This window comes from Canis aureus, chromosome 1, assembly GCF_053574225.1.
Source record: "Canis aureus isolate CA01 chromosome 1, VMU_Caureus_v.1.0, whole genome shotgun sequence".
NCBI classification, from domain to species: domain Eukaryota; kingdom Metazoa; phylum Chordata; class Mammalia; order Carnivora; family Canidae; genus Canis; species Canis aureus.
In genome coordinates, this window is record NC_135611.1 from 17921547 (window position 1) to 17939681 (window position 18135).

General features: G+C 49.1%; 1 protein-coding gene across 7 annotated transcripts in view; it reads left to right on the top strand.

Moving 5' to 3' along the window:
• ALPK2 (alpha kinase 2) overlaps window positions 1-18135 on the top strand; it is a 136333-nt gene that overhangs the window by 83011 nt on the left and 35187 nt on the right. For all 7 annotated transcript variants that reach the window (XM_077891692.1, XM_077891665.1, XM_077891644.1 and 4 more), the window contains 2 exons: window positions 10637-13850; window positions 17312-17459. In XM_077891692.1, the coding sequence (XP_077747818.1) occupies window positions 10637-13850; window positions 17312-17459 (3362 nt within the window). The remainder of the gene's footprint in view (window positions 1-10636; window positions 13851-17311; window positions 17460-18135) is intronic.

Consider the following 18135-nt stretch of genomic DNA (forward strand, 5'->3'; position numbering starts at 1 on the left):
CTACCAGCGTGGACAACTCAGACGCCAGCTCCCACCTGGCCCAGCAGAACCAAGGGCCCGGGCATCCTTAAAGGGATGGTCAAGTGATTGGCTCAGAGGCAGGCCTAGGCAGAGAGAAAGCTGTGACTCCCCACACAGCCCTCAAATTCCTATATGTGATTGAGAGCTCAAGAGGAAGACAAGGTCAAAAAAAAAAAAAAAAAGAGGAAGACAAGGTCAGTTCCAGGGGAAAAAAAATAATAGTACAGGGCTTGCATTTCCTCGTGCCTATGGGAAGAAATATATGAATTTGCAAGCCGTCATCAGTGCAAATATCAGCTCAGCATATTTTCTGCTCTCCTGGTTCAAATCACTGCATTGAACCCCAGACATTGTCTTTCTTTCTTGGGTCTCCCAGTATTTCCCTAACAACTTCAGCTTCCCGAAACTTCTCTGTTTCCTCCCCGCTACAAGGGGAGAGGTGATTTTGACAGCTCCGTGAATTTCTGGTCCTATCACCACATTCCTCCTTGCCCTCCACCCAGCCTTTGATCCCCTTCATCTTCACAGTGCGGAGGCTTTCAACCTGAGCCTTCCAGCGCACGGTGTAACTGTGCAACTCTGTGCCCGTGGCACGTGGACGTGGCCCCCTTCAGTGCCTGGTGCCCACTGGTGCACACGTACCGATGTCTTCCTGGCAACCTGCATTTGGAACCTCAGTCACTCATGGTAGAAACAAGAGGTGCTTCTTGCTCTCTGCTCTCTCTCTCTCCTCAAAAAAGAGCAGTTGGCAAAAAAAAAAAAAAAAAAAAAAAGCAGCTGGCTTCGGTTTAGATCAAAAGAAGACTGAGGCCGAGCAAGCAACAAATGATTAGAGACAAAGAGACTTAAATTTTAGGAGAATATATATATTAACCAAAGCACAGGCCCCTCGAGCAACTATTCAGGTAGCAAATCATCTCGACAGAGACCAAGAAGAGAACCCTACTCCGAAGAGGCAAAATTTTCCTGCCTGTGTTGGCAAAGAAGCACTGGCCCAAGAACAAATTCGATGGATTTCACTCATTCGGCCTATTTTTTGAGCACCCGCTGGGTGCCTTGCACCAAGGTGAATAAGACGCCCTAGGAAATTTTGCTTCTCCTGCTGAACCAGGCTGTCTCTGAATCTAATTGGGGAGCTGTATTGCCTGCTGGGTCTCTATACTATCCTTCTAGAACTGAACTTTCTGGAGGGACATTCTCGAAGCCAAACGTGAGCATAGAGCTATCCTGCTACTTACTAGAAGAGACAGATGGAAGGGAAGGGACTCTTCAGGCCCCAGGCTTGCATTTTCTCATTTTTGGCAATGATCATCCAAGACAAGTGACCTGCCCATATTTACGTTTATATTCAGATTTTCCAAGCGCCAAATTTCGTCACTGGTGTGCATCACGAAGCCACGCTGAACAGGCAGGGTAGGAGCGTAATAACCATGACAGGTATTTCCTGTTTCTAAAGTTGACAAGAACTTGCTTTGTACCATGTATTATTGTCGGTGGAGTACAGTAATTGCTACTACGCTGGTTTTGATTTTGCTCACAAATTCTAGAAACTGTGAAGAGAGAGACTGATTTGAAAATGCACTCCTAGAACCTGACTAAGGGTTAATCCCCCCCTGTTATCCAACCTGAAATCTACTTAGAAGTTTCAGGCTGTGGGAAGTAAACCCCACGACTCACCCCCAGCTCCAGACCCAGGGCAGGAATTCAGTCCGTGGCCCCGTGGGCTCCGAGGAGGAGATCTCTGGGCTCCAGGGGGCCTGGAAGCCCCTGAAATGATTTGCAAAGTTGTGTAGGTAAAACAAAATTGGGGGGGAAGAGCCCATAACTTTTCTCAACTGCAAAAAGGCTGAGCAGATTTGGGGACTGACAGCCCCTGATCTGAAGGCTTTCATTGGCTTGGACTAGGCCTGGGAGGCTCCAGAGCTCTGCAGGGTGGGGATTGGGAGCCGTCCGCCGGCGCAGTGCAGCCTGCTGGATGCACGAGGCCTTCACGGCAGGGAGGGAGAGGCAGCAGCGTGGGGGGGCAGGACGAGAACGAGGACATGGGGCCCCATGGTGCCCAGCCCACCCTCTCCTTCCTGGCCTTCTCTGGGGTCCCCACAGGCTCCTTCTGGGCCGGGTAGGTGGGTATGATGACAGGCTGCGTCTTTCTCTCTAATAGTTCTAGTTCATAGAGAGGATTGGGTCTGGAAGCCTTAGGAGTCCAAGAGAAATCCCCTCCAAGGAGGAGGTGAGCTTTAAGGCCCATTCCAGTGTTTGTGTTGGTTACATGGCAGCGGGACACAGAACACCAGGGCCGTCGGGGCCAAGAGATGCTCTGCAGCCTCTCACTTTCCTGTGGAAGAAACAGCCTCCGAGAGCCCCGGTGACTTCTCCAAAGCCACTTTCCACGGTGCAGCAGCTCCAGGACCAGAGCCCCGGGGTTCCTGAGGCTCACTCCTCAACCTACCACCGATTCCGCTTTCCTGGAACCTCCTGGTCCAATCCCAGTCTCTCCAAGACAGCAGCAAACCAAGAGACTACTCAGCAAAGGAATCCGAGAAAAATCGCCGGCCTTCCCAATCCTGTTTTCCTTATGTTTGCGTATCTCCCCGCCAACTTCCCCAATGCGCACGGGGAAGGATGAAGGCTGCTTTTCGGACCCATTGTACTTGGCAGGTGCATGCCATTTAGGTCGTCTCGTGTGCTGGGGTAGCTTGTATATTTGTCCTTAACTTTATACAACCCAAAGTCCCACTGGTGGGCTTTGCTATGGCATTTTACAGACGTCAGCTACATCAACATACGTAAAGCACTTAGAATAGTATCTGCCCCCTGTGAAGGGCTACACTGGGCTTAGGGATTGGTAGTAGTAATGGCACTTGCCCCCCACTTGCTCCGCTCACAAGCTAATGGTCCTTCCCTGACACCGTGTTTCCAGGCAAAGATTCCACTGATCTCACAAGAGGCCCTCAGCCCCAGGAAAGGACATTTATCTTGGAGACCCAGGCCTCTCCCAATAAGGGATCAAATGGACATTTAACAGACTCTACCACTTTTCCAAGAAATCAGGACCGGATTGTAAAGCCAGCTGGCTGAAGATTTCTTGTCTCCTGGGAGAGAGTGGAATGAAGAGGGGCAGGTCAAGTGACAGGGGGTGTTCGGGATCAGGTTTCAGGGTGAAGATTTTAGACGAGTGTCCTCCACTTTCTTCTCTGTTATTTTACCCTTCAAAACCTTTAAGTGACGCTCCTTTCTGGGCCACCCGGCAACTCCTAAAAATAAACTCAAGTTCCTAAAATATTCTAGTTTGCCTGGAAGCTTGCATTGGCCGGGCAGCCGGGCGATTGCAGTGTTGCCGCCACAGGTGGTATGGATTTGCTCTATCGGATGACAAATGACTGAATGACGCTGCGGCCTAGTGAGGGCTCAGCAGATATTGAGGAAAGGTGAGCCGTGGGGCGAGGCTGCAGCACCCAGGATGGCTGGGAGTGGGGAAGGTCCTGCCTAAAGATTCCTGGAACCACGGCAGGGGGAGGGGGATTGATGATGTGCAGACAACTGGCAAAGAACATGGTGCTATTTATGACTAGTCCAGATAAGGAAGAAAGAACATTCAAAGAACATTTAAAAGGAAAGAAGAGTTAGAGAAAGAAAATTACAGCGCCCACCCCCCCCCCACCCCCTACCCCACCCCCCACCCCCCCAGCCACCAGCCAGAGCACACATCAGGCTCTGGCAGTGTTCCCAGTTAAAGCAAGGATCTAAGTGGCTCGACGCCCCCCCCCCCCCATGGTTGTATTTGGCCTTTAGAACCTTGGCCTCTCCTTTGATGATCTATCTTCTCACATTTCCCCATTCTCCCTCCCTCCCTCAACTTCAAGTTCACCTTGCCTCAGGCCGGTTTGATCCCCTGGCATTTGGACTAGTCCCTTGAGTCCCCTTTCCAGGAACCACCCCCCTTGCCCTTTGTGACATTGGCCATCAGACTAATCTCTACCTAAAGCCACCCAAAGCCACCCACACGCCTCCAGAAGGTCTCCAGGGCCAACCTCATATGCCTTTTTCTTCAACCCCCGGCAGTATATTTTCCTCTCGTATCCATTAGGAGTGCTTTTAGCTGCAGTTAACGGCATAACCAACTACCGGCCTCAGATACAGGATCTTTGCTGTTCACTTGACCAGAAGTCTGGGTAGAAGGTGTCAGTGTTCTTCCAGTGGCTCAAAGATGCCTGCAAGCTCCCGAGTCTGTTCCCTCATTCTGCTCCACCAGCCACAGTGTGTTGGCCTTCATTTTTGTGTGACTGTTGCCTCTTGACCAGAAGATGACAACTCAGCCCCAGGTGGCACACTTCCATTACAGGAGGAAGGATGAGGGTAGGCAAGGTACCTGCCATATCTGTGCCTTCTCCAAGGAAAGCAAAGCCTCCTTAGAAGTCCCTTAGCAGAATTCTCCTTGTGTCTCATTAGCAAGAACTGACCCTTGTCCCCATCTAGCAATGGGAGGGTATGTGGTCTTCCAGCTTTTTCGGTTGGAGGTTTCAAGGGAGAAGGGGACTGGGGTGCTGATGAGTTAGTCAACCACGGTGCCTACCACATCTGCCACACTCTGCTCAGTAGAGAGGTTTCCTGAGACTTCAGAGAAATGTACAGGAACTATCTAAAAGTTGATATAAGTAACATAAAGGTGCAACGTCTGGGGGCACCTGGGTGGAGGAGTAAGTTAAGCATCTGACTCTTGACTTCAGGTCACGATCTCATGGGTTGTGAGATGGAGCCCCACGTCGGGCTCTGTGCTCAGCGGGGAATCTGCTTGAGGTTCTCTCTCTCCCTCTCCCTCTGTCCCTCTCCCCATCCCCATCCCCATCCCACACACACTCTCTCTCTCTTAAAAAAAAAAAAAGAGAGAGAGAGAGAGTGCAACATCTGGTTTTTGTATTGTGGGGATTGCACCTGTGGAGTAGGAGAGGAGGATTCGGTGGTGACCTTGTTTCCTCTCCCAGAGCAGCACTGATAGCTAAAATCCATCCATTTGGCCGTTGGCTCAACTTGTCAAGAATTGTTATTTATCTTTTCCATGTACATCTTGTCTCTTCAGCTGGATTATAAGCTATTTGAGAAGAGGGATCTTATCTCATACCACCTTCTATTGTTAGTGACTCAAATTAGTCTCATGCACTTTGTTGGCATTCAGGACGCTCCCGTTAATGAAGAGGAGTGTAACCTTGCACACCATGGGGTGTGTGAAGAGATGACACACCTTTCCGTGGAATCCGTGACAGGCATACTTAGGAGGCCAAAGTTTTGCAAAGGCCAACAAATGAAACAATGTGTTTGTAGAGTCAGAGGCATGTCAATAGAAAGGGGATTGGAAAGTGCAGCGCAAGCAGAGGGTAGGTTTTCAAGGCCGGTGCTGCTTTCAAAAACAGGTTTGGAAGTGTTACTAAATTCGGTTCAAATGTGTTCACTTGAACCTTGTATTCATTCATATGTTTATTCATTCAGCAAAATTAATGGAACCCCTACTATGGGCTACTAAAGTTCTGGAAACTCAGAAATGAGTAACAGAGCCCCTCCCCTTAGAGCCTGTGAGGAAGCTGACAGATAAACAAGTGGTCATGTTGCAGAGCAGGGACCATTACAATCTTCTACCCAAAGTGTCTGAGGAGCCCAGAAATGCTGGCTTTCAAATTAAGGGGGAGTTCCCAGCCTTTGGGTGGTGTTTGCTTTAACTTCTCTTGTTAGGAACCTTGAACTGGAAAGGGCTTTATAGCCAGAAAGACTCCGCTTTAAGGCCTGGTTCTGCCACTGGCTCGGGGACCTTGGGGAGTTTTCTAACCCCTGCACATCAGCGACCTCCTGTGTCAGTTCTCAGTTTACAGCCTCTCAGTCCTCATGCACCCTTCAATGTAGGCTTACTGGGAACAGAATTTTATTAACCATTTCTCTGAGCTAGTAAGCCCGGTGTAGAGCGCTCTCAGCAGAAGGCGCCAAAAAGACACTGCAGGAGGAGGATGATCCTTGGCATTTTGAGCATGATGTGTGTGTGTGTGTGTGTGTGTGTGTGTGTGTCCACCCCACAGAACCTGCTCCAACCACAGGGCTCAGAACATGGCCCATCTGCAGCCTTCTAGCCCTTTCTACTCAGACACCAGAGCTCTGCTGGCCTCCTCTCTGAAGGGCCCCTGTCTGCACCAACATCCAGACTCCCGTGGCCCCAGATACGCAGGGCTGTCACTCCCCATCCCTACTCCCACCACATGTAGCCCAGCCCATGCACTCTGAAGGCCCCAGCCTCTGCCCCTGCCAGTGTCTGGACTCCTGCTGTACACTCACGCACCGGGTGCTGACTGGCTGCTCCCCACCTGCATGTGGAAGGGCAATCCGTTGCTCACCCAGCAATTCCAGGCCAACCCTGGCCTGGCTAACCCAGTGAACAGCTCTGTCGTCTGGTGACCTGTTTACACCTTCTCCAGCTAGGTCTGAGCACCTTGCAAGCTGTCCTTCCTTGGTACTCTCCCTCCCCTTAGAGTACAGTAGGGTTTCCTTGTATCGTACTGTCACCCTTCTACGTAGCTAACCATTATTTATATTCAACTTCCTTTACTTGATGTACTGTGTGGTTGCTGTCTCCTGATTGGAGTCAGGCTATTCAGGAAGAGATGATAGCATCAGTATTTCAGATTTACTTGGCCAACCCAATGAGAAAGTCTAGCCTCTGCTAATCGGTGTGGCTCAGTTTTTCTTTGTCCTAGTCACTTCTTTCTTTTTGCAGAGAACAAGGCAAACAAAGTTCGGTGGGATTGGAGGGGATGATACGGACAAATGTGTGGTTAGCCTTGGAGGAGGAGACAGAGGGTCAGAGAGGCCCACGACATTACTTGGGGTCATATATACAATACTGTACTGAACTGAACTCAGGGGCCCAGTCCTCATGAGCCCACCCTTCATGCACCACACTGGGCCTTCTTCTGGAACCTCAGACGTTTCCCTTCTTTCCACCTGAATGAGAACAGTTTTCTGACTCACAGAACTTCCTGAGTCCCAGCACTCAGTCGATAATGAGAATAGCCGAGCAGCCAGAGAATCATTTATTGGAGTTCTTTCATAATGACTTCACCGAGAGATCTCCTCCTAAAAGAAAGGCCTGACTCACTTGAAAAGTGTGAGTCTGTGGTTTCCCTCTCTCTCTGAGTCAGCCTCTGAATGACACCCAAGGAGCCTGCCCCTGGAGTCTCAGTCTTGACAAGTACATACTGGGCTGTTAAAGTCTCCACTTTCAGAAAATTCCATTGTTTCAGATCAGATTTATGGGATTTCACATCAGCAGCACACCTTTGGTGTGGTTTGTTGGACATAATTTCCGAAAAGCCAGCAGTCTTATGTTTCCCTGGTGCTTAGAATAGAACTTGGTACGTAGTAGATGCTCAGTAAATGCTTGTCAAGGGGATGAATTTATATGGATTTGCCATACTTTTTTTTTTTTTTTTTTACATATGTGGGGCTTCACTAGGCTATTTTAAAGTGGGATTTTATTTTCAAAGCAAGAGAAGAGAAGAGAGAGTATACCTTAATAGGAACATGACTATTTTGGAAACCAAAGCACAATACCATGGATATGCTGTTATATTACAGTGACCAGACTCACTCTGATCAGAACTTATTTGTCCTGTGACTCACCCTCTCCAGAGGCTAGTGTCTGCTAAGTGTCAGCCTCTAACTCTGTTGTTTGGTAAAAGGCAATAATGGGTGGGTAACATGCCGATAAGTAACATAGTGGCTTTTTAACTGGAGCCCTTTGGAAAAAAATTGTCCGGTGCCTGCCAGAGAATTCTACACAAGGCAGCTACTCCATAAATGTCTGTTGGCACTGATGATAATGCAATGATGACAAGATCTTAAAATAAAGGACTGACATAGGCGGTAGAAATTCTGGCCAGGGAAGAAGGCTCAGGAGAGGGTCGCAGTATTTTGAACTGGACAGTCTTTTCCTCATTTCTCAAATCATGACCAGGAAGCTGCTCACACTTTCTATGCTTAATATTTCATTATATTTGTACTACAGCTCATTAGGAAAAAAATGATCCAAAAAAGGAGATGAAAAGAGGATTCTCTATATGTGTTATAGATGTTCACGGATCGAGGTGAAACCATATACAGCTTAAAACTCCTTGACACTAAAACCAAAACAAAAAACCTACCCTTGTTTCTTATTTCACAGAAGCTATCTTTCTTGTTTTCCTTTTTCTATGTTAATGTGATGGGGATATAGAAATGATTGCCTGGGTACAGTGATGCTTGGGTGGCTCAGTCAATTAAGTGTCTGCCTTCAGCTCAGGTCATAATCACGGGGTTCTGGGATGGAGCCCCAACTTGGGCTCCCTGCTCAGTGGGGAGCCTGCTTCTCCCTCCCCCCGGCCCTTCTCATGCTCTCTCTTGCATGAATAAACAAATAAGTAAGTAAGTAAGTAAATAAATAAATAAATAAATAAATAAAATCTTTTTAAAAAGAGAAAGTAAATATATTTTTCTTTTTAGAAACACCAGGATGTGAACCAGTAGTGCCCCCTGCTGTGGTTTAAAAGTCCCTCCCCCACTTTTTTTAAGTAAGTTTTCCCAACGTCAGGATCTGATGGAAGTCCCAAGCCCTTAAGATTGAGAGGTCTAATGGGTGACATTGGGTTGAGCTGTCCGAACTGGTGCGTGGTTCATTCAGTCCTTTCAACAGGTGCTTGTGGCACAGCTGCTGGGCGCTAATTGCTATAACAGGCCTTGAATACAACCTAGAATGGGAGCTCCTTCTGGATGGGTGGGCATATTGCCCGTGTGTATCTCCATCCCCTGGGACGCCCCCTAGTACACAGCAGGCATTCAATAAATGTTTGTTGAGTCGACGAATGGCCCCAGCCCTCATAGAGATTATAGCGCAGGAAATTATACTAAATTTCTTCTTGTTCATTTAGCACTTGTGTGCCAAGAAGATCAGAATTCAATGAACACCGGGGTAGCCTAAAGGAGAAGATGAGAGGGGAATCACTGGTGGCAGCAGGCAGCCTTGGGTGGGGGGTGCCGTACAGAGGAAGGTGTGGTCATGCTGTTGTCCTGTTTCCCCCTGGCAGTAAGGAAAGGCATTGACTGCAGGGCCAGAAGACCAAGATTCTCTCGTGTGATTTATGGGAATGAGCCTCAGGACTTGGAGCCACACTGTGCACAGGAACATTCCAGGTCTGCTTTGTCATACCCTGGGGGGCTCGGCCTCCTCCCCTCTATAAGCCCAGTGATCGGTTTCTGCACATTTGAAGGGGGCTGCTCCAAAGCAGGGGTCCTGGGGGCAGAGATGGAGGTACTTGCCAAAATTTAGCAGCAATTCCCCTTTTTGGTGGCTGGGCATAAGTTTGATGTGTGTTGAAAAATCGATGAGCTAAAAGTTTTAAGAGACAAGAATGTGGTCCAAGATCCTATTGCTTCCCTTAAACAACAGCTGATGTCCCAGAACAGCCAGGGTTTACTCCTCACAATGTGAGCTTCCTTCCTTGCTTCTTTTCTCCATCCCTTTTTATCTTTCTGTGTCTCTCTTGCCATGAATCTTCTACTTCTCAACGGACATGGTCTGCCTGCCACAGGGCATTTGTTTTAAAGTGGAAGAGGCCTTCTAGGATTTTATAACCTTCCCAGGGCAGAAATAATTGGCAGTGCTGGTGGCCAGACATAACCCTGTCACTTCGTTAGAGGCAGGCTCAAGGGACAGGCCATTCTCTGTTCTTTAGTAACATAATTAACCAGCAAGCCTGTCATATTTTGGGGACAAAGGTTGTTCGTTGCTACCTTACAAGCACTGTATATTTCATTTGTTATGATCATGTGAAACGTACCTTTCTGGAGAGATGCACACAAGCTCTGGTGACTTATTTGATCAAAATACTTTATATTCAGGGCACCTGGGTGGCTCAATCAGTGAAGCATCTGCCTTTGGCTCAGGTCGTGATCCTGGGGTCCTGGGATCGAGCCCTGCATTGGGCTCCATTCTCAGCAGGGAATTTACTTCTCCCTCTGCCTCTGCTTGTGCTCTCTCACTTGCTCTCTGTCAGATAAATAAGTAAAATCTATCAAAAGAAAGTTTATATTCAATTTATTTCCATCTTTTTTCCTGAGAGAGACAAGAAAGCATTAAATGGGGGTGCCTGGGTGGCTCAGTTGGTTAAGTGTCTGCCGTCAGCTTGGGTCACGATCCCAGGGTCCTGGGTTTGAGGCCTGCATGAGGAGCCTGCCTCTCTCTCTCTCCCTCTGCTGCTGCCCCTGCTTGTGCTTTCTCTTTCTATCTCGAAGAGATAAATAAAATCTTTTTTTTTTTTTTTTTTAAAGAAAGCATTAAATAATGACTGTCAGAAGGCTTTTTCTTATACTGGGGAATTTGACCTGGAGTCCCCTGGAACACATAGTTGCTTAAATGAGCCTTTCTCCAGGAGGTCCCTATCAGCTAGAGAGGGTTTGGGGACCAGTGTTTAGAGTTTAGTCATTTCCACTACTTCTCTTATCCATCATTACAGTCAAGGATTAACATTCTTGGGTTTGCAGTGATGCCCAATTGTGGGCTCTCCTCAGAACAAGTCTATTCATATCACTTTCATCTTCCTAGGTGCAAATTCAGGAAATGCTCAGGGAGAGGGACTCTCTCAGCCAGTTGCCTGCTTTCTCAGAGCCTGCTGGGGAGCTGTCTGCATTTGCTGGGACCACAATAAATCCCTTCCCCGACGTAGGGGGGATCAACGAGGAAGATGTGTCATTGGCCCAATACCTGGAACTGGAGAGCTGTCCTCGATGCCCACAGCATGGAGAAAAGCAAGACAGGAAAGACCACGCACTCGGAGGTTCTTGGAAAGACCCAGGACATGAGCTGAGCATCCCAGATGCCAATCAGGGAAATACATGCCCCTGGGAGCTGTCAGTGCTTTTCCCCCGGGAGGGCAGTGCTGACCCCAGGGAGCCCAAGGCTCTCTCTGCTGCTGCCCCTGAACCCGCAGATACCAGCTCCACCCTGGAAGCCCCATGCCATGGGGCAAGGGCCGGGGAAGCGGCCAGTGTGTTGGAGCATCTTGAAGCATGTGACCAAGGAACATGTGAAACCGTGGATTCTCCTGTTGGAGCCTCAGCTGATAAATACTTGCCTCAGGAAATTTGCTCCCTGGACTTAGAGCTGGCCGAGCGGCCAAGCAAACCCTCTGATTTATGTTCTCCTGATGATGAGACGCCAGGTATTCACTTTCAAACACAAGGCTCCGAGCTCCCACGGGCTCCATGCGAGAGCAGCAAGGAGCGAAGCCCTGCCATGCCCCCTCTTTTTACCAGTACTTTTACCTGGAACATTTCGCAAAAAGCCAGTGAAGGTGGCCCAGGGGAATATTTAGCAGAGATGGAGAATTCCACCTCCACGTTGGTCTCCGTAGTCCCGGCTGGCCAAGAGAGGCCAAGCCCCGGAGGCCCAGGAGGCTTGGAAAGACAGCCTCTATGTTCTGAGAACAGCTCTTCTGTGCAGCTTCCAGGAGGTGACAAGAGGCCCAGTACCAGTGCCCCAGACACCACAGCCACACCAGCCCGAAATGGCTCGGTTGTAATGTTTCCTCAGGAGAAGCCAATGACTTTAACTGCTAATCTCGAGTGTCTTCAAGTGACCAGGGAGAGTGGGGACACATCGACAGTCACCATGGCCACCAAAGTCCACCCAGCCAAATACCTCCCTGTTTCCATTGCTGAGAACCGTCACACAGATGGTCCTGAGGAGAGTTCACCTCCAGCACCAGACAAAAATATTTGCCAGCTTCCTTCCAATGCACAGTTGGGTCATACTTTAAATGATTCCACAACCGATTCTCTAGAAGAGCCCTTTTGCATGGCTCCCGGTGGACCAGGAGCCCACGTCCATGTTCCCCAGCGCCCAGAGGTGGAGGGCTTCGGTACCAGTTCCCCTCTTCAGACTGATAACCATTCTGGAGATAAGAGCCTGACTGTGGACACAGCAGACAGTAGGAGCCTTGAAGAGAATTTCCAAGACAAAGGAAGTGAAACAACACAGAGGATCCAGCAGGAGAGCTTACCCCAACGGGGTTTTCCTCCTGAAGATGATTGCGGAGAAAGTTGGCCCATGGCATCTGTTGCACAAGGGGAAATAGACCTAGTGTCCTTGGACCACTTATCAGCAACCTCCAGGGAGGAGAAGGAACAGAGCTCAGGCCCGGGGACTAGCATTTGCAAGGTGGGTGAAGCCACCGTGGAAGATGGGGGTCAGGCTCCACGCCACATTCCGCCTCTGTCTACTCTCCCCCTGGAAGGGTCCAGAGGGAGCGGGCCAGGATTTTGGAAAACAGGCAGCAAGCTGAAGATTATAACTCTGGAAGCTTCCATCCCAGAAGTTTGGCCACCAAGACAACAGACTGGTCCTGAGTACAAGGAGTTGGAAGCTGGTCCCACAATTCCCGACAGGGTCCGGGCTGCATCTGACGTTCTCAAGGCTCACGGCCCTCAGGCCGAGTCTGGCTCAGCCCTTGCTAAAAACAGAGAAACTTATGGGACCAGAAGACCAGTCAGCCGTGCATACTGGAGTAGTCTTTCTCCCAAGTATTTGAACCAACCCAGACTCCTGGAGTCATCTGTGGATCCTGTAGACAAAAAGGAAATGTATGACACAGATGTGCCATCAGAGGCTTCCAAAAGCGGAAAGAGGGAAAATGTTGACACTGTGAGTCGAAGCCAAGAGGAAAGCCAAATCAAGGTGGATCATGCTGCCTTCTTTAAACAGTTTCTGACCCGCTCTAAGGTTGTAGAGTCCTCCGTAGATCCCACGGACGAAGCAGGCGTGACGGCGGGCGCCGGGGCTGAGGCAGCAGGGCCTTCAGCATCCACGCCGGCTGCCACGGGGGAGGAGGCTAAGCGGAGTGTTGGGCACACGGGCCAGAGCCTGGAAGTCCAGCCTGCCAACTTGCAAGGCCCAAGTCCTGACGAAGGTGGGGAAAGCCTTGCACGCCGACGCAGAATAAGCCAAATACAAGACGGCAGCGAGCGAAGCTCGGGGGAGGCTGAGCAAGGCAAAAACAACACAGCAGAATCCGTTTCTCCCACTGCACCTCTTTCTCATGGCCCCGCAGTGATAACTCACGCATCTGTTGGAGTGGACACTCACAACTCCTCAGGTCCGAGTCATGACGTCCCTGAGAACGAGCTCGTCGTTGAGCCCAGAAACCACCAATATCCATTTTCTGACTCAAAGGAGAGAGGAGCCGTTGAGAGTGAGCGTGGGAAACATGCAGCCTCTTCCTGCAGTCTCACTCCGTTGCCTTTTACCTCATCTAAGGGAAACATCACAAACTTTTCAAAAAGCCACAAAATCTGGGAAATGGAAGAGCCCCGCACCGGGGAGACCAGGCCTGCAAGCGCAGCCGGCTGCCCGGCCGTGACCTTGGCATCCGTTGCAGGTGAACGTGCAGCAGAGAAAGCTGCCGAGACCCTGCAGTCCCCACGTCCACAGGGCTCCCCCCTGGACAGTGGGCGAGACCCAAGGGAGGAGATGCTCGGGCGCCTGGGGGCCCAGACCCTCCGACGCCCAGAGGCCCCACCAGCGGGGAGTGGCTGCGAGGAGGTCCAGAAGCCAGAATCCTCGGCGAGTGGACATTTAGCTGAGGGGGTGAAGAAGAAAATCCTGTCCAGGGTGGCCGCCCTGAGGCTGCGACTGGAGGAGAAGGAGAACGTCAGAAGGAGTTCAGGCTTTCTCAAAAGGATTCCTAACCTTGAAACATTGGCATCGTGTGCAGAGGAGAAGCAAGATGCGAAAAAACCACCTTGCAAAAGAGAAGGAAAAGGTGAGGCTCTGTTGCTTTCTGTGGTTAAGCTTGGGTTTGTGAACCAGATGACCGACCGGTGCCTGTGTCCTTCCAAGTCCTCCTGCGGTTAAGGTGAGTGTCCCCTGGGTAAGCGCGGGTGGAGATACTACGGCAGCGACCGGCGGGCTTGGCACGCAGGCCGAGGGCTCGTTGGAATGCAGATTGCCAGGCTCCCACCCCCAGAGCTTCGGGTTCACGGGGCCAGCCGGGGAAGCGTGTTTCCAACAAGTTCCCCAGGTGATCTGGAGAGAGAACCACTGGAAGGGGCCGCCTGGAGGTAGGTTTCATCGAGGGAGCGTGATTAAGATGACTTTCTGTTTAATTATCCTGTAAAAAAATATTTTACAAAGATAAACAGAAGCATTAATCAGTGCAGCTAATTAGTATAATTAAACAGACCACACGCTAAGCAGGATTTACAGAAATAAACATTTAGGTACAATTTGGGACTCTCTTCTTTAATTGGTGATTTTCATTAAAAACTGCTTAATGGAAACTTGGGGTTTCTTCCAAATTTGAGCATAAGATTTCTTTCCAACTCACCCTCCTCTTTTGCTGAGTCTAAAGTGCCCAGGGGTCTCTGGTCCAGGTTTCTGACCGCGTGAGGCTCAGGGCCCTTGTGACTTGCAGTCACTTCTGCTTTGCTGGGGCGGTGGTGGGGGGTGTCACGTCTGCCCCAACCTCCATCCCTGAGCCTGAATGTTAGCCTCTTTTATTTCAGAGCTTTTCTTTCCCTTCTCATGGGTAGGAGGAGTCAAAAGAGTAGACACCACATACAGCAAGGTGATGCCCTCTGCGTGTGAAGGAGCCCAACGGGGGCCCCTTTAACCTGGAGCGAGGGCTTTGCTCCTCCCGCACCGTTTTCAGACTTCCACACCGGTGCTCCTTATTCCCCATGCACACCACTGGCCCTCAGCCCCTGCTGCATGCAGGACTCGATACAAAACTCCCTTCTGAAAGTTTGGGGGCATCCAGCCAGATATCTAATATACATATTATATATAATATGTATATTAGAAATGTGTACAAAAAATTAAAAATCTTTAAAAATATTGCTTCATTCTCTTTCAATGTTAGAAACATATATATGTGTGTGTGTGTCTAATATATATATATACTAGAAAGAGAATGAAGCAATATTTTAAAGGATTTTTAATTTAATTTTTTGCACACATTTCTAATATATATTATATATATTATAATTATAATATATATTATACTCTTTCAATGTTTGAAACATATATATATGCATGTGTGTGTCTAGTATGATATATATATACTAGAAAGAGAATGAAGCAATATTTTAAAAGATCCCTAAAGTGGTTTCAGCCCAAAGGGAAAGGTCCATCTGGAATCCTTGTCCGTAGTTATCCGGGGGACCGTAGGAGCAAGGACTCTCCAGGAAAGCACAGGTGGTGGAGTTTGCACGGGGTGTCTGCTCGGCCTCCGTGAGGACAGCGCTCTGGAGGGGGGTGCTCTCATACAGAGACCCCACAGGGAAGGAGTGAGTATGGGGGGTGGTTGGAGGGTGACTCAGGACTCCACTAATAAAGCTGAGTAACCTTTCCTGGGTTCAAAGCTTTGTTTTCACCAGGGACTGCTCTAGCCTTTCTCCTCAACACTTGGCCAGAATATGCACAGAAGAAAAACCTAGCCACACTCCCAGGGCTTCCTTCTAGCTCCTTCATCTCCGTTCCCCTCTTTGTCCCGCACTAACAGGGGTATCTTCCTACAGCCCCTTGTCCAAGACCCGCATTTCATTCTGCTGCCCATTGTATGCCCTACCCACTGTCCCCCCAACTTTCTGTGTTCAGAACTTAGAATGGGCGGCGGACAGGGTTGGCAGCCTCAGGAACGTTTAGGTATCCACAGATCATCGTGAGGACTGCCACCACATAGTGCTGGAAGGGCCAGGAGCAGGAGGCAGGCTGAGTCAAGGCTCTGGACCCAGAGTTTGAGGCTGAAGGCCTCGGTGCCCAGCACAGCTAACCCCGTATGGCTGTGTGAACTGAAGCAGGTCTTGCCATCAATAAGCACTTGGTAGATTTTTCTCTCTCTCCCATCATATTGTTAGTATCTTCAGCTGCTTTCTAGTTGAGAGGTTTGTCTCCCGAGCCCATTATCCCATGTCCTGGGAAGAAAATAAGCTTCTGAACGTGCATTCTGGGGCACCTGGGTGACTCAGGGGTTGAGCATCTCTTTGGCTCAGGTCGGGATCCCAGGGTCCTGGGATCGAGTCTTGCATCAGGCTCCCCGTGGGGAGCCTGCTTCTCCCTATGCCTGTGTCTCTGCCTCTCTCTCTGTGCCTCTCTCTCATGAATGAATAAGTAAAATCTAAAAATAAATAAATAAAAATTAAAAAGAATAAATAAGTGTGCATCCTGTTGCCCAAGTGTCTGTTGGCCTCTAGGAGGGACGAGAGGCTACTTCACGGCCAGTGGGACCGGAGGTAAAGGGGCAGACAAAGCATCAGTGTTGAGGACTCCCGGGTTGACAGTGGATTAGGTGATGCTTTGGGTTACCACAGCTGCGGAGTTGGGGAACTTGGTCTATAGAAGACCGACACCACGTTTCCAGTAACCTCAGTGCCACACCATTCAGCCCACCGGTGGGGTCGGCCCCCCCCTTGTCCTGCTCTAGTGTCAGTGCTGCTGCCCAGGGGCTGCCCTAAGGAATGGCACGTTTACCAGGCCGAGGTGCTCCCACCCATGGTTTAAAAAGGTGGTATTCAAAGAGCACAGCTAACCCCCTGGGAATGGTTTCCTGCTGGCTCCTATTTCATTCTAGAAGACACTTCTCTCCTGCTAATGAAGTTGGTATCAGACACCACCGCAATCCATTAGGATCTCTTCAGCGAAGGCAGCAGATTAGGGGAAAGATGGAGGGATATTATTCATAAATAACTTACTGATAAGTTGCCTTTCGTGTCTGGGGCTGACCCACAATTACTTGGACGCTCTGGATTTTACTCTGCTCCCTAATCCCGAGCTCTGACTTCAACCTGGACCATTTGGTGATCATTTAAAAGCATCCCTGATAGGCCCAGGTTTTATAGACTACGTATCCACAGTCCCCTGCCCTTTTCTTTAAAAAAGAAGAAGAAGAAGAAGAAGAAGAAGAAGAAGAAGAAGAAGAAGAAGAAGAACTCTCTCATATTCTTTTCCACTTTGTGCATTATAGATCTCACTCAGGGAGTTTTAAGTAATGAAAAGTGAGATTTTTCTGTTAGATTGATTTGTTCATTCTCCGTTAGGCCTGCCACACCTGCCCTCAGACACTTGGTTTCTTCATCTATAAATTGAGGGTAATAATTATTATTATCCCAATTCTTGGGATTGTTGTTGGAATGAAACGTGATGGAATGGGGAAGCCCTTTCCCCATTTGTGAGGCTTGTCACGACTGTCGTAAGGATACTGACCTGCAAATCTCTCGTTTCCAGCTCCGATATTACTGAAAAAGATCCAAGCCGAGATGTACCCTGACCTCTCCGGGAATGTAAAATTAAGCTGCCAGTTTGCGGAAATTCATGAAGATTCGACTATCTGGTGGACAAAAGATTCAAAGGCAATAGCCCAAGTGCAGAGAAGGTGCGATATTTGCCCGGTCACTTTTCACAGCTGTTGCTTGTTTCACAACGTAGTTCTAAAAGGAAAGAATAATAGGAAGTAAAAAGGAAAGCTGAAGCCGAAACCCCACACCCAAAGTATCCAAGACGAGTAAGTAAGCAAAGACAGGTGTCCAGGCCAGAGAGGTAGTGGAGGGTTCCTACCTGGGGCCCTACCCTCCCAGAGTTTTCTGGCCTCGGGAAGCCAGGAAGCCTTTCAATGTTTTATTTATTTATTTTTTGAGCTTTTATATTTGATCATGATGTTTTTAGAATCAGGATCAGGTCAGATCATCTTCTAGGCTGAGGCTCCGTGGTCCCAAGATTACAGAGCTCTCTTCTGTACGTCTGTGAATTTGGCTGTGTTTTCTGTTTAAATTCCTGTAAGCCTGGCAAGTTTCAATGCCAAGAAGGTGAATCCAAAGGAAAAAAAAAATCAATCCAGGAGGTAATAAAAAGTGGCAGCTTGGAGGGTGATAAGCAGCCATTTCTGAGATGGAAAAATCTGTTTATTTCTGGGGCCCTGGGATGTAAAAGGAGAGTGGGGGGGGGGGGGGAGAGAGAGGAGAGTGCGAATCCTTGCCCAGAATACTGGTGTGGAATGAACCTGATGCATGGCTTCTGTGACCTTGGGCTTCACCGGACACACTTGAGGGGGC